This window comes from Idiotropiscis lumnitzeri, chromosome 2 (genome assembly GCF_059441095.1).
Source record: "Idiotropiscis lumnitzeri isolate Australia: NSW breed Sydney's pygmy pipehorse chromosome 2, RoL_Ilum_1.0, whole genome shotgun sequence".
Taxonomy (NCBI): Eukaryota; Metazoa; Chordata; class Actinopteri; order Syngnathiformes; family Syngnathidae; genus Idiotropiscis; species Idiotropiscis lumnitzeri.
In genome coordinates this window covers 19,922,169-19,935,912 of record NC_142392.1, presented here as the reverse complement: position 1 = coordinate 19,935,912, position 13,744 = coordinate 19,922,169, and the positions used below count along the sequence as shown (strand labels likewise).

Below are 13,744 nucleotides of genomic sequence, written 5' to 3'. Positions count from 1 at the left end.
GCAATTAATAAGAAAATAAATAAGAAATTAATAAGAAAATTAATCCGTAATAAATAATAATAATGAGTCAAATGTCTGTCTTCACAGTTCTTTAATCTTCTTCTGAACATGAATTGTCATGAACATGAGTGGAACATTGAACATGAACTGATCTTCTGAACATGGCTTCTCATGCCTACATCTTGCTGCTAGAGACCTGGCAGCGCTTCCTTTTGCATAGGTGAGCCACGAACAAAAGTAAATAATAAAAACTCAGTTTATATTTCGATAAAGTTTTCAACCAGCCTGCTCACTAAATAAAAACCGGAAGTAATTTTCAGACGCCACAAAATCCGAACATTCATCAATCAAACCCCTACTAAAACATCGAAAAAAAAATTACAATCCTACCCTCGTTTTAAAGCTGAAGATGTGGTAGGTTCGTTCAGCTCCGCACAAAACACTGTAAAGTGCCAGTCATATCAAATTCGCGGGCCGCACGAACATAAACTTTCATAATAAGGCGGGGGCCGCAAACTATCATCGCGCGGGCCGCAAATGGCCCGCGAGTTTGAGACCCCTGTTATAGGGAATGGCCACACCTGACATGAATATTGAAGGATTGTATTATGATTGCTTGCATTATTTTAAACACTTCCGGGACAGAAGGTCAATTATTTAATTTAGCAGGTTCATAGTTACTGAATATGTTCAACATTGATTAAACAAAAAGCATTTATCAAAGGAAAGTAGAAGAACAGTGCATCGATAAGATTGACTGGGATTGTAGTCATGGTGTTTACTGATGCATTCATATGCTAAATTTATGACTTCGTTTAAATGTAAGACCTCAAAATTGCACACAGAGTATTTTCATGACCCACACTCTCATTCAGAATAAACAGATTCAGTCTGCTCGGGTCAAACTGATGACAAACCAGATCGCACTTCATGGACAAATACAATAAAACACATTCTCCACATAGGCCATAGAAGATACAAACATATCAAGTTGGGCAGGGGAGGACGTCACAGGGACACTATCAAGAACACCAAAAACATAACAATTTCATCTGTGAAAACATAGACCACACAATCTGTACACTGACGAGATTACAGGGGAATGAGAGACGGAGAGACTGCCGCCTGCCTGAGAAGGTCAGCCTTGGACGTGGAATGTGGACCGGGCCGGGGGAAGGAGCAAGGACGACCGATTCAACCTACATGACCCTTGACATAGAAAACCTCCTAGAAAATGTGAGGCTGGGCTGAGATCAGCGCGCCATTTTTCGATTGTGGTCGTCCGAGTACAGTTTCTCGTCAGATTGAGAAAAAAACGCCCAGATATCTGTCTTTGTACTATTTCCTGAACTCCAGAAATTGAAGAAACTAAAATATCGCAACTGTAATCAGTTGTTGTTGAGTCTTTATTTGACCCTATTCTTCTTGAGTACAAAAAATGAACACGCATTGGAGTAAGTTTGGCTTTCAAGATTCATTTCCTAAATGTTTCTCATTTTCTCGGTGGCTCAACTCCAACAGTGGATATAAAAATACACTACATCTGTCAGCATAGTTTTGAAACATAATGACATGACAAACTTAATTTCTTTAGCAACATATAAATACCGGAATATGTAAAATGTTAAATAATCAGTTCGAATTTTAAAATGGGGAAAAAAAACACGGAGTTTACCCCCCACAAATGGTTATTCTTTGGCATATATTTTCGGCACTGATTTCATTTGGCATAAACAAATGTTAAGCAGACCTGCAAGTAAACGGCAATATTCAAAAATAAAACGGCAATAACCTTGAACGATTTCCCCAAACAACTTAATGTTGTGATGCATATTTTTAACGATAGAAAGTCGTTCTTTCCAAAGCAAATGAGAGTAAGACGGGTACAAACCTGCTTTGTGTAGCACAACAGGAGGCTGCTTGTTAACTTCGCCCAGCAGTTGAAAATGTTGCTCGTTCTCTTCTTTTATTCCACAAAGTTCCTCTTTGTACTTGGGTGTCGTTCTAGCACACATTTTCAAATGATAATTCCAAAAAATCCGCACTTGATCTCTGCTTGGCGATGAGTCATGTGCCTCTTTTCGTTAGCGGCTAGCAAGCTAACAAGCTAAGCTAACTACGCCGAAAAGCATCAACGCGCGAAGATGAGTTATCGGGACACAAAGACTTAATTAATTATGTCGTAGTCCTTTAGAGTAGCACTGGACATTCTGTGAGAAATTTACAGTCAGTTCCACACTAAATCAGAAGAATTTAGCGGTGGACGGTTTTTGTTCCGGTGTGGACGGGTCGGTGGATGTGGTCGAGGTCCTTCGGAAGCTGCGCGCTTGCTTATGACGTCATGCTTTCAGCACGTATTTTTCAAATATATTTCTTTGCCTCTGTGTATGTTTTTACCCCTGGCTGTTATATTTCAATATATATTCTATATAATATTTTATTTCGGTTGATAAAAAAAAAAAAAAACTAAAATAACGCCACATTGGCGCGTAAAATCTGACGTCACTTCCGCCTTTGCCTCGAGAAGCCGCTGCTGCTCCAGCAGTGAGACGTTTAAGTTTCTCCTCCCGAACTTGCAACAATGCTGTGTTTCACTCGGGCTGCGAGATTGTATGAATATAATGTCTGCAAATACTAGCAGTGCTTCTCAATTATTTCACGCCCGCCCCTCCCAAGAAGAAAAAGATTCGCGCCCCCCCCACCACCAATTTTTTTTCTGTCTTTGTAGATTGATGTTAGATTGTCAATAAAATATCCCTTAACTAAGCTAAATTGCTAAGAAATATAATTTTGAGAATTATTTTTTGTGAGGATCTCGAAACTCAGTACTCTGTTGTGCAAATATTGATGAGATGATAAATATTTACTAATACGTTTTTTTTTTTAAATCTTTATTCACAGAAGCAAACCAAACACATTTATGAATACCGAAATCCATGCGATGCATCTAATTTGAAGTACTGAGCACCTGCCATGTCACTCAGGATTTTTTCACGCTTGGGAATCTGATAATGTTCTCTTATATGAAAAAAATCAGTGCCTACCTTCTGCCAGGGAGTTGTGGGAAGGTCAGCTACTAATACGTACATAATATAGAAAACACAAAAAGAAGAGCCAGGGGGATTTTAAACAAAAATTCTTTGTAAATAACAAAAAGCAACAGCTTTAGTATTTAACGATACGTTTTTTAAAAATAATTTTATGGTTACTATACGTTTTTTTTAAATGATTACTGTAATGTTCCGTCTTCTATCTTCAGAAGTCACGCAGGCAACGTGATGCTGCAAGCTTGTGTCTCTTAATTTACTGACTTGCATTCTCGTCTATGTGCAGACACACTTGTTCGTCTGGTAACCAAAACACACGTCGGGCAATACTGCCAACTAGTGGCCAATGATATAACTGCTATCATTACATCTCCCTTTCAAACGTTAAACAATGCCTAAGCTTTTTTTTCATTCTTATTATTTTTTATTATTATTATAATAATTTTGTTTTGTTATCAATTATTTTCACTTCTTAACAATATCTATCCATTTTTTATGACAACAAGCAGCTCTACAACAATTTTAGGAACAATCACACAACATTAAACATTTTCAATCAGCCTGTCCGGTTGTCGTTTAACTCTTGTTGATCTTCGAAGAGGTTCAGTAATCCCAGAAATTGCTGGTGGTTGAGGTCTGTGCTCCTTCGATGTATCCGCCTGCTTTGCAGCCTCAGCCGCATCAGAAGATTTCTTACAGTCCTCGGGAACCTTCAGAAGACTCCTCCTGTTCCTCCTCACTCTTTGTCCATGCTTTGTTTCCACAATGTAAGATCTCGGTCCGGCTTCGCTGAGGACAGTCGCTTTTCTGTCCCAACAATGAGGTCTCTCGATCCTTAGTGCTCCTCTAAAGGACGCCGACATAATTCATTAAGTCTTTGTGTCCCGATAAACTCATCTTCGCGTGTTGATACTTTTCGGTGCAGTTAGCTTAGCTTGTTAGCTTAGCTTGTAAGCTAGGTAGCCGCTAACGAAAAGAGGCACATGACTCATCGCCAAGCAGAGATCAAGTGCGGATTTTTTGGAATTATCATTTGAAAATGTGTGAAATCACGACACCCAAGTACAAAGAGGAACTTTGTGGAATAAAAGAAGAGAACGAGCAACATCATCAACTGCTGGACGAAGTTTGCAACCAGCCTCGTGTTGTGCCACTCAAAGCAGGTTTGTACACGTCTAACTCTCATTTGCTTTGTCAAGAACGACTTTCTGTCGTTAAAAATATGCATCACAATATTAAGTTGTTTGGGGAAATGCGTTCAAGGTTATTGCCGTTTTATTTTTAATTATTGCCTTTTACTTGTCGGTTTGCTAAACATTTGTTTATGCCAAATAAAATCAGTGCAGAAAATGTATGCCAAAGAATAACCAATAGTGGGGGGTGAACTCCGTGTTTTTTCCCAGTATAAAATTTGAACTGATTATTTAACATTTTACATTTTCTGGTTTTTATATCTTGTTCAAGCAATTCCTTCCGGAAGGAATTCTGCCTGACTCTACAAAATGTGCACACTGTGGGGAAAACATCAATGACGGTCGATCAATTTTGGTGAATAAAACACAAAATATTAAGTTTTTTTTTTTTTTTAAAAAGTCAAGTACGTATTGGTCTTTTTCATTTATGAACTTTGTACTGGCTTGGTCGTATGAGAGTCAATGAACCTCGGGTGGCTCTGCACTGTTTTGTGCACGTGTGCATAGTTTCACTTCATCCAAACATTTAAAATACATTTAATGCATCCATCCAGGGTTGCATGGATCTCATCAGTGAACAAGCGCATGCTGCAAGGAATGCATCTGCATCTTTGGCTTACTATGGGCTTAAAAGGGAGTACGCCACAACCCCCTTTTCTACCAACAAGGCCAGGAACATTTTGTTCCCGGTAATAAAGTTCCTGCGCCCCCTGGTCAGCTCCTTAATGGACCCACTCCAGTTCGCATACCAGCCTGGCATCAGTGTGGATGTTGCCATCATCTACCTGCTCCACACTTCATTCTCCCACCTGGAGAAGGCAGGGGGCACGGTGAGGATCATGTTCTTTGATTTCTCAAGTGCTTTCAACACCATACAGCCCGCCTTATTGGGAGACAAGCTGGAGGAAGGGTCAGAGCAGACTCTTCCTACTCAGGAGGTTGAGGTCCTTTGGCGTTCGGGGAACACTCCTCAGGAACTTCTATGACTCGGTGGTTTCCTCAGTCATCTTCTATGGAGTGGTCTCCTGGGCAGGAGGCATCTCGGGCCGGGACAAAAAGAGACTGGACAAACTAGTGAGGAGGGCCAGCTCTGTCCTGGGCTGCTCCCTGGACTCTGTGGACTCAGTGGGGGGCAGAAGGATGACGGCAAAACTGTCATCAATGCTGGACAAACCAGCCCACCCACTCAATGACACTCTGAGAACACTTTACAGCTCCTTCAGTGACAGACTTTTACACCCTCGCTGTACCAAAGAGAGATTTCGCCGCTCCTTCCTGCCGACTGCTGTCAGACTTTTTAACAAGAACATTGGGTCAGGCCTACAAACGGGCGGGCATTAGTGCAATTGTGCAGTCCTAGGATGCAATATAAACCGCTACTGCACTTTCACCCAAAGGGTACTTAAATATTGACCAATGATGTATTTTGTTTATATTACAGTATTCTTATAACAGTACTTCTATCACTGCAGTATTTCTACCATTGCAGGATGTTCACTATTACAGTACTTTTATCATTGCAGTACTTTTATAATTGCAGTATTCCTATCATTGCGGTACTTTTACTATCACAGTACTTTTATCACTTTTATCATTGCAGTATTTTTCTGTCATTGCAGTACTTTTACTATTACAGTACTTTTACCATTACAGTACTTTTACTATTACAGTACTTTTACCATTACAGTATAATTTATCATTGCAGTACTTTTACCATTACAGTACTTTTACTATTACAGTACTTTTACCATTACAGTATACTTTATCATTGCAGTACTTTTACCATTACAGTACTTTTACTATTACAGTACTTTTACCATTGCAGTACTTTTACCATTACAGTACTTTTATCATTGCAAAATTTTTATCATTGCAGTATTTCCAATCATTCAGTCGTTTTTATCATTACAGTGTTTTCCCCCTCTGTATAATGGACAGACATTAGGAGTGTTTCCTTACACTAGATACGTTTATACTGTGTATATTTGCATGCTTATTATGAATGTCTGCTGCTAATGTTATACATTAACGGCTACATTACGCCGCCGACTCTGTGTGATCTATATCTTTGCTCCTGTAAACACCTCAAATTTCCCCATTGTGGGACTAATAAAGGACAACTTATCTGATCTTATCTTTGTACTTGGGTGTCGTTCTTTCACACATTTTCAAACGCCAATCTCAACAAATCCGCACTTGATCTCTGCTTGGCGATAACTCGTGTGCTTCTTTTTGTTAGACGAGAAGAATGAACGGCGTTGTCGTTTTTTAATGTCGTGCTGAATGGATTTCCTGGGTGAAAACTGCAGTCTGTTCAGCACAAAAGTGGAAAAATAGGACACGCCCCGCTGCGATATGATCAGCTGCTGGCTGTGTGGAGCACTGTCATCAATTCATGCGCCCCCCTTAGCATCGCACCGCGCCCCACTATTTGAGAATCACTGTATTAGTTAGTTAAAAAAAGAATAGCTAAATTATAGTTGACGTGTTCATGGTTGTTCTGAAGGTTCGCATGTTTATAGAATCATCCCTTTGAGTTGTGATTAAGAAGGGGATATTTTCCGAACTAATGTTAATTGTGATGGCTTTATGATATACACAGTTATATGATTAATAATTGTGCATCGTTTGACATTCTGCTGTATTGTTAATACTGTTTGCCTTTGATTGGTGTGGCGCATGTAATGGACAATGTGCTTATTTAGTCGGTCGCGGGATGTCTCGCGCAATCCCGATTGATGACGTGAGAGAGTGTGCACTTGAAGAAGGGGAGTGTGCGAGTCGCGGAAGGAGTCAGTTGGAAGGACAGTAAAAACCCGGTTATCGCGGTTAATGGGGACAGAGACCACCCGCGAAAACTGAAAATCCGCGAAGTAGCGGCACACCTTAAAAAATGCTTAAAGAAATATATATATACAGTGGAACCTCGGTTCTCGAACGACTCTGAGGTCGAACTAATCGGAGTTCGAACAAACATCGGAGTTCGAACGCCGGTATGACGCATGAGTGCGTATGCGAGGGTGGGATGCTGAGCGGCGTGCGGGTGTAGATCACTCTCTTGCTCTCTTTATGACCAACTGTTGTCGCGTGCGGACGTGCTGCGTTTTGCTCTCGCGTTTTATATAGGTGTACGAAGTGTTTTAGCCCCTAATCATGCCTCCAAAGAAAGTCAGTGCAAGCAGCAAAGGAATGTTTCGGTGTTCGAACAATTTGCTTTTCGAACAGGGTTCAGGAACGGATTATGGTTGAGAACCGAGGTTCCACTGTGTATATATATACAGTGGAACCTCGGTTCTCGAACGACTCTGAGGTCGAACTAATTGGAGTTCGAACAAAAAAAATAGAGAAATTGTTGCTTCGCAGTTCGAACAAACATCGGAGTTCGAACGCCGGTATAACGCGTGAGTGCGCACGCGAGGGTGGGATGCTGAGCAGCCAATTGACCAATTGTTGTCGCGTGCGGACGTGCTACGTGCTGGGAAGTGTTTTAGCCCCTAATCATGCCTCCTAAGAAGGTCAGTGCAAGCAACAAAGCTGCTACTAGCGAAAAAAGAAAAGTAGTGCGTACAACTATTGCATTTGATTCGGTGGTCGAACAAATCGGTTCTCGAACAGGGTTCTGGAACAGATTATGGTCGAGAACCGAGGTTCCACTGAATATATATCTCTTTGGCTTACGATGGGCTTAAAAAGGGAGAACGTCACAACCTCCTTTTCTACCAACAAGCCCAGGAATATTTAGTTATATCTCTTAATGCAAAAAGAAATACTTGTAAACATATTTCGCTTGAAGGATTTCTATTCTATCAATGACATTATGTTGCGATGGCCCCCAGTGGTCCCCATCAATAAGTTAGGGTCCCACAACAGGTGTTCCATCAGACGCACACAATAGCCTGTGTGTGCTTACTTCAGCTCGCTTCCAGTAACGTCTGTGACTATGTCAGGAATGAAATCGGGCATCAGCCGCAACGTGCTTCCTTTTTAAATGCTCGTTTATCACAGTTGTGCTGCTAAAGGGAGGTTTACATCGTAGGACGTAATTTTGTGAAATGCCCCCATGGTCCGGTCCAAGTTGGGGTCGCACGCATTGCTCCGTGTGCAGCAGGCACAAGTCAAGGTAGCACGGTAGAAACAATATAAAACAAAGTCGCCGCCTGACCTTTGATTTGACCAAACCAAATTTGTCTTTTTGTGTCCTGCAGACGTCAGTGAAAACGATCTCCGTTCTGTGAAAGAGGAGCCAGACTTGACTCACATCAAAAAGGAGGAGGAGGAGGAGGAGATCTACAAGTCACCAGTGAACATTGTCTCTATAAAGACTGAAGATGAAAACAAGGATGAGAGTGAGGACAAGAGAGGGGCGGAGCCTACAAGCATCAGCTCAAGTCATCATGTGACAACAGAAGGTGATGAAGACCACTGGGGGCCATCACAAGTACATAATGAGGACACATTATCAGACGATCATGACGATGATGATGATGATGATGATGATGGGCAAGCCAAAGGTGAAAGGGCATGTCACACTGACTCATTCACTTCAAAGCTGTCTTTAAAAGGGCACATAAGAACGCACAGTGGAGAAAAACCTTTTTCCTGCTCAGTTTGTGGAAAATGCTTCCCTCAAAATTCAAGTTTAACAATCCACACAAGAACGCACACTGGAGAAAAACCTTTTTCCTGCTCAGTTTGTGGAAAATGCTTCTCTCAAAATTCAAGTTTAACAATCCACACAAGAACGCACACTGGAGAAAAACCTTTTTCCTGCTCAGTTTGTGGCAAAAGTTACTCTCGAAAGTCATATTTAATAATTCACACAAGAACACACACTGGAGAAAAAACATTTTCCTGCTTGGTCTGTGGTAAAAGCTTCTCTCAAAATTCAAGTTTAACAATCCACACAAGAACGCACACTGGAGAAAAACCTCTTTCCTGCTCAGTTTGTGGAAAATGCTTCTCTCAAAATTCAAGTTTAACAATCCACACAAGAACGCACACTGGAGAAAAACCTTTTTCCTGCTCAGTTTGTGGTAAAAGCTTCTCTCAAAATTCAAGTTTAACAATCCACACAAGAACGCACACTGGAGAAAAACCTCTTTCCTGCTCAGTTTGTGGAAAATGCTTCTCTCATAAGGCAAATTTAACAATCCACACAAGAACACACACTGGAGAAAAAACATTTTCCTGCTTGGTTTGTGGTAAAAGCTTCTCTCAAAAGTTTGATTTAACAATCCACACAAGAACACACAGTGGAGAAAAACCTTTTTCCTGCTTAGTTTGTGGCAAAAGTTTCTCTGATAAGTCAAATTTCACAAAACACACAAGAACACATAGTGGAGAAAAACATTTTTCCTGCTCAGTTTGTGCCAAGAGGTTCTCTCAAAAGTCGTATTTACGAAACCACACAAGAACACACACTGGAGACAAGCCATTCAGTTGCAGCGTTTGTGCTAAAAAATTCTCCACTAAACAATATGCGGAGAGTCACAATTGTGCTGGTGAGAAAAGCAGCAATCCTTGAAGCTTAAAAAAAAGAAAACAAATAACTGAAGGAACTGACTCTTTGTGGTAAGATGTAAATTTTGATTTTGAATAAAATATGATATATTGAATTTTGCAAAGCTTTTTTATTGACATTAAGCCAATGTGATCTGTGCCAGAAGAAGCAATGTGTCTGAGTGATCATGATTTGTTTTGTGTGTTTACATCAAACATGTAAAGGAAACTTTGCCTGTAACAACATTTGTTAATATTATACTTTTCAGCTGTCTTTTTAATCGTACCTAATGGAAAAGGTGTGAGAAGAAACTGTGCTTATGAAATCGGTGCCTTCCACAATCATCAATAAAATCACTTGTTCCACTTGCTCAACTGGCCTTCATTACGTTGTGAAAAGGTGAAAAACAGATCTAGAAGTTGAACTATAAAAAGAACAAGAAAGAGAAACGCAAATCGTCTCAGTTTCTTGATGGCGACTGGAGTCAGCGCTGGTTTTCTCGGTGTGTTTGGCTGGCTCGTATATGTATGGTCCATTGAACAAAACTCAAACTCTTCAAATATTCCCTCACATACATTTAATACAGTGAACCCCCGCTACTTCGCGGTTCACCTTTTGCGGGTTCAGTGCTTCGCGGGTCTAAAAAATATTCGGGAACATTGTAGTTTCGCCGAGCGGCACAAGGGGGCGCTGAAGCGGTTAGACGGCCGGCGTGCGCCGAAGAGGAGAGTGGACGAAGAAGAGAGTGGCCGAAGAAGAGCAGGTTCCCCCGGACACGATTGGTGGCGACGTACACGATCGGACACCGTGCTTGAGCTCCGAAGGAGACCGGCCGGCGTGTGTGGCTGTCAAGCCGAAGATAAACAACTTTCGCCCGGGCACTCGCGCGGCGACATTTGGCTTCGTTCGGGACCGTGAGCTCCGAAGGAGACCGGCCGGCGTGCGTGGTAGTTAAGCCGAATAGGAGCACCTTCCGCCCGGGCAACGGCGGAGAGCGAGGCTGTCAGTTATGAATGAATAAATGAATAAATAAATAAATGAAGAATGCCACCTTTCATTTCACTGTCATGATCCGTGCCTGTCATGCTGCGTGTGTTTTTGTTTTTTCAGCTGTGTGGGCGTTCCTCCAGCGATAGTCTCGCGCCATGCCATCAGCTGCTGCGAGACGCGCTGATTACACTGACTATATTGTGATTATAATAAATATTGTAACGTTGTATAATATCAGGCCAATTTGTCCATCAGCGAACGCTTTTATTATTAAGCCAAAAACGGCTGCTGTTGGCCGCAACCACGCCGATCAGAGAGAGAGCAACACAACAACAACAACAACATAACGTTCACTCCCCTGCTGCCTTCACAGCCTCCACAGAAAAGAGGAAAACACAGAACCATTGAACTATTTACAAAGTCGCTACACTATCTTTGTATCACCACCTTTTTTCCGTGTCTGCGTTTGGAGAGTCCTCTTCAACCCTTCAGTTCTGCTGGAGGATCATAACATTCACAGGGCACACCGGATGGCGTACCAGCAGGTAAAAGTCGAAGTAATTGAATAAATACAAAAATAATGGCTGGGGAATAAAAAAATAATAAGTTTTAATATTTGTTTTTTTGTTATAACATGAATTCGCTGGTCAGCTTAATACATATTTTTTAACATTATGCTTTTCAGTTGTCTTTTTAATCGTATTTAATGGAAAAGGTGTGAGAAGAAACTGTGCTTATGAAATCGGTGCCTTCCACAGTCATCAATAAAATCACTTGTTCCACTTGCTCAACTGGCTTTCATTACGCAAGCATAAGTTTAAATGTTTTACTTTTTCCGGACATTGGCTTTCTATAAATTTCTAGTCCTTACACGTCAATTGTTGTTTCGGATCCTTTTTTTCTAGCTTTTTACTGTTTGATTTCCCCATGTTTCCCTTAACTGTTCTCCAATCCCTGAACAGGTTGACAATTACTCTGTTTTAGGTAATTCCCAAGCTTCTGCTTCCCAGACAGTTGTTAGTTAAATTTCCCGTTCCAAAATGAGGTTGCAAGCCTCCATGCACATGTTACACAGCTTGAAATGATGGGCCAACTCATCTGCCGTGCAACGTATTTATTTTTCTCCAATCAGCAGCACTTCTCCCTGTCAGGGCACAATAGTAACATTCAGAAATGTTCTTGAAGCGCAGCTTCTCTTGCGTCCTCACAAATTGACTGTTCTTCTGCTACCGTCACACCAAAACCATTTCTATTACAATTTCTGACAATTCTATGACAATGGTTTTATATCTTAGACCACATAACTTGCTGTATTATGTTAGCGAGGAAAACACAATATGCACGTTTAATAACAAAGACTATAACTCAATGAAATATAATTAAATTAAAGGGTTTTAGCTGTTGCTCTTACAATACTTTTTCACATACTGAACTGGTTTAATCTACTTTACTACAGTTGTCTTAAACATTGAGAACTTCAGGATGAACATTGTATATCTTTGTGATGAAACCTAAGAATTAATAGATTTCTAAAACATTAAATGTGGGCAATGGTTTCCAGCACTGGCTAATGGGTTAGTGCTAATAGAAGCCCACAACATGCACTTTGGAGCTTAGCTTGGCAAAACACTAAGATTAATACTGGCACCTCATGACACAACCTATCCTGTTTCAGATTAACTTTGGCCACAACTTCAACTTCTAAACACCTCGCAACGTCAGTTACCAAATTACACATATCATGCTGTATTGTTTCGTCTCCCGCGATCGCGTCGCACAACTTATCCGCCATTGCAAACGTACGTCGTCACGAATCATATTCAAAAACTAATTTATATACACACATCTTCTATCTAACTAGACATCTACAACACCTGCAACGTTTGTGACCATTATCTACTCCTGCTTATCCTTTTTATCTTATTTACAATAGATTTTACCTGTCAGGGCACAATAGTAACATTCAGAAATGTTCTTGTAGCGCAGCTTCTCTTGCGTCATCACAAATTGACTGTTCTTCTGCTACGGTAGTTAGCGTCGGCTCTGATGAGCAAGGTCCTAGGCACCCTCTGCTGGCGAAGCTAATATTGCACCCTGATAAACATACAGACACTAAACCCTCATGTTCTCATTGGAAAATGACATTCAGCCCAACGACAATAAAATTTCGGGGGGGGGCAACCATTTCTATGTATCCATTTATCGCATAGCGCCACACACACTTATTCATTCACACTATTTTTCCCCCTATTTTTCCTTTATTTTCCCTCTTGACTTTTATTTTTCCCCTTTTTTCTTTTTCCCCTTATCTCTCTCTTTTCCCTTATTTCTCTTCCCCTTATTTTCCCCCTTGAAACGCGCGTGGAGGATACACCCCTGTTATCCTCTATCAGTTTTATAGACTATCTCTGTCTCTTCACGTAACATTGACTAGTATTCTTACGGTTTTACACAGTTTTAAAGACTTACTCTGTCTATTCGTAGTGGAGTCCGCCCTCCAATATCCCCACGGAATTTAACTACGTACCCCTTCAAATGCCCACATTTATCCCATTCGGAAATGACACACTCACCCAAGATGAGCTGAACGTCTCTCTCCGCAGCCTCCCTTCAACTTTCAGCCTTCCAGCAGCAAAGTCGAGGACCAGGTCCAAAAAAAGAAACACAAAAAAACAAAAAGAAAAAGGGGAAAAGAAAAATAAATCCTGGAAAAAAAAAAGAAATCCTCGTCGTGGCCACGATTGTCCCCGGTCGTCGGCTTCGCCCCCGGACGCTTCCAGTATGTTGGGTTCACGGCTCTCGAAGGACCAATTATATGTCAGGTTCGCCAATTTGACATATCGGGTTCATAGCTGGAAGGAGAAAGACGCACAGCCCAAGTGGATACAGAGAGGTTAACAAAGTTTATTTGACAACTTTATCTCCCCCCTGTTCGTCAATGCTTTTCACACATTCCCTCTTATAACATCGGGGAATCAGATTACACTTCAAGAAATCAGATTACACTAAAGGGT

The 13,744-nt window shown here is 41.1% G+C and overlaps 1 protein-coding gene across 1 annotated transcript in view; it reads left to right on the top strand.

The window, feature by feature from the left end:
- The window catches only part of LOC148341911 (uncharacterized), a 51,682-nt gene extending 39,247 nt beyond the window's left edge, over positions 1-12,435 (top strand). Inside the window, exons 5-6 of the mRNA XM_088287989.1 lie at positions 8,803-9,602; positions 12,406-12,435. Coding sequence (XP_088144115.1) covers positions 8,803-9,602; positions 12,406-12,435 — 830 coding nt within the window. The remainder of the gene's footprint in view (positions 1-8,802; positions 9,603-12,405) is intronic.
- The last annotated feature ends 1,309 nt before the right edge of the window (positions 12,436-13,744 follow it).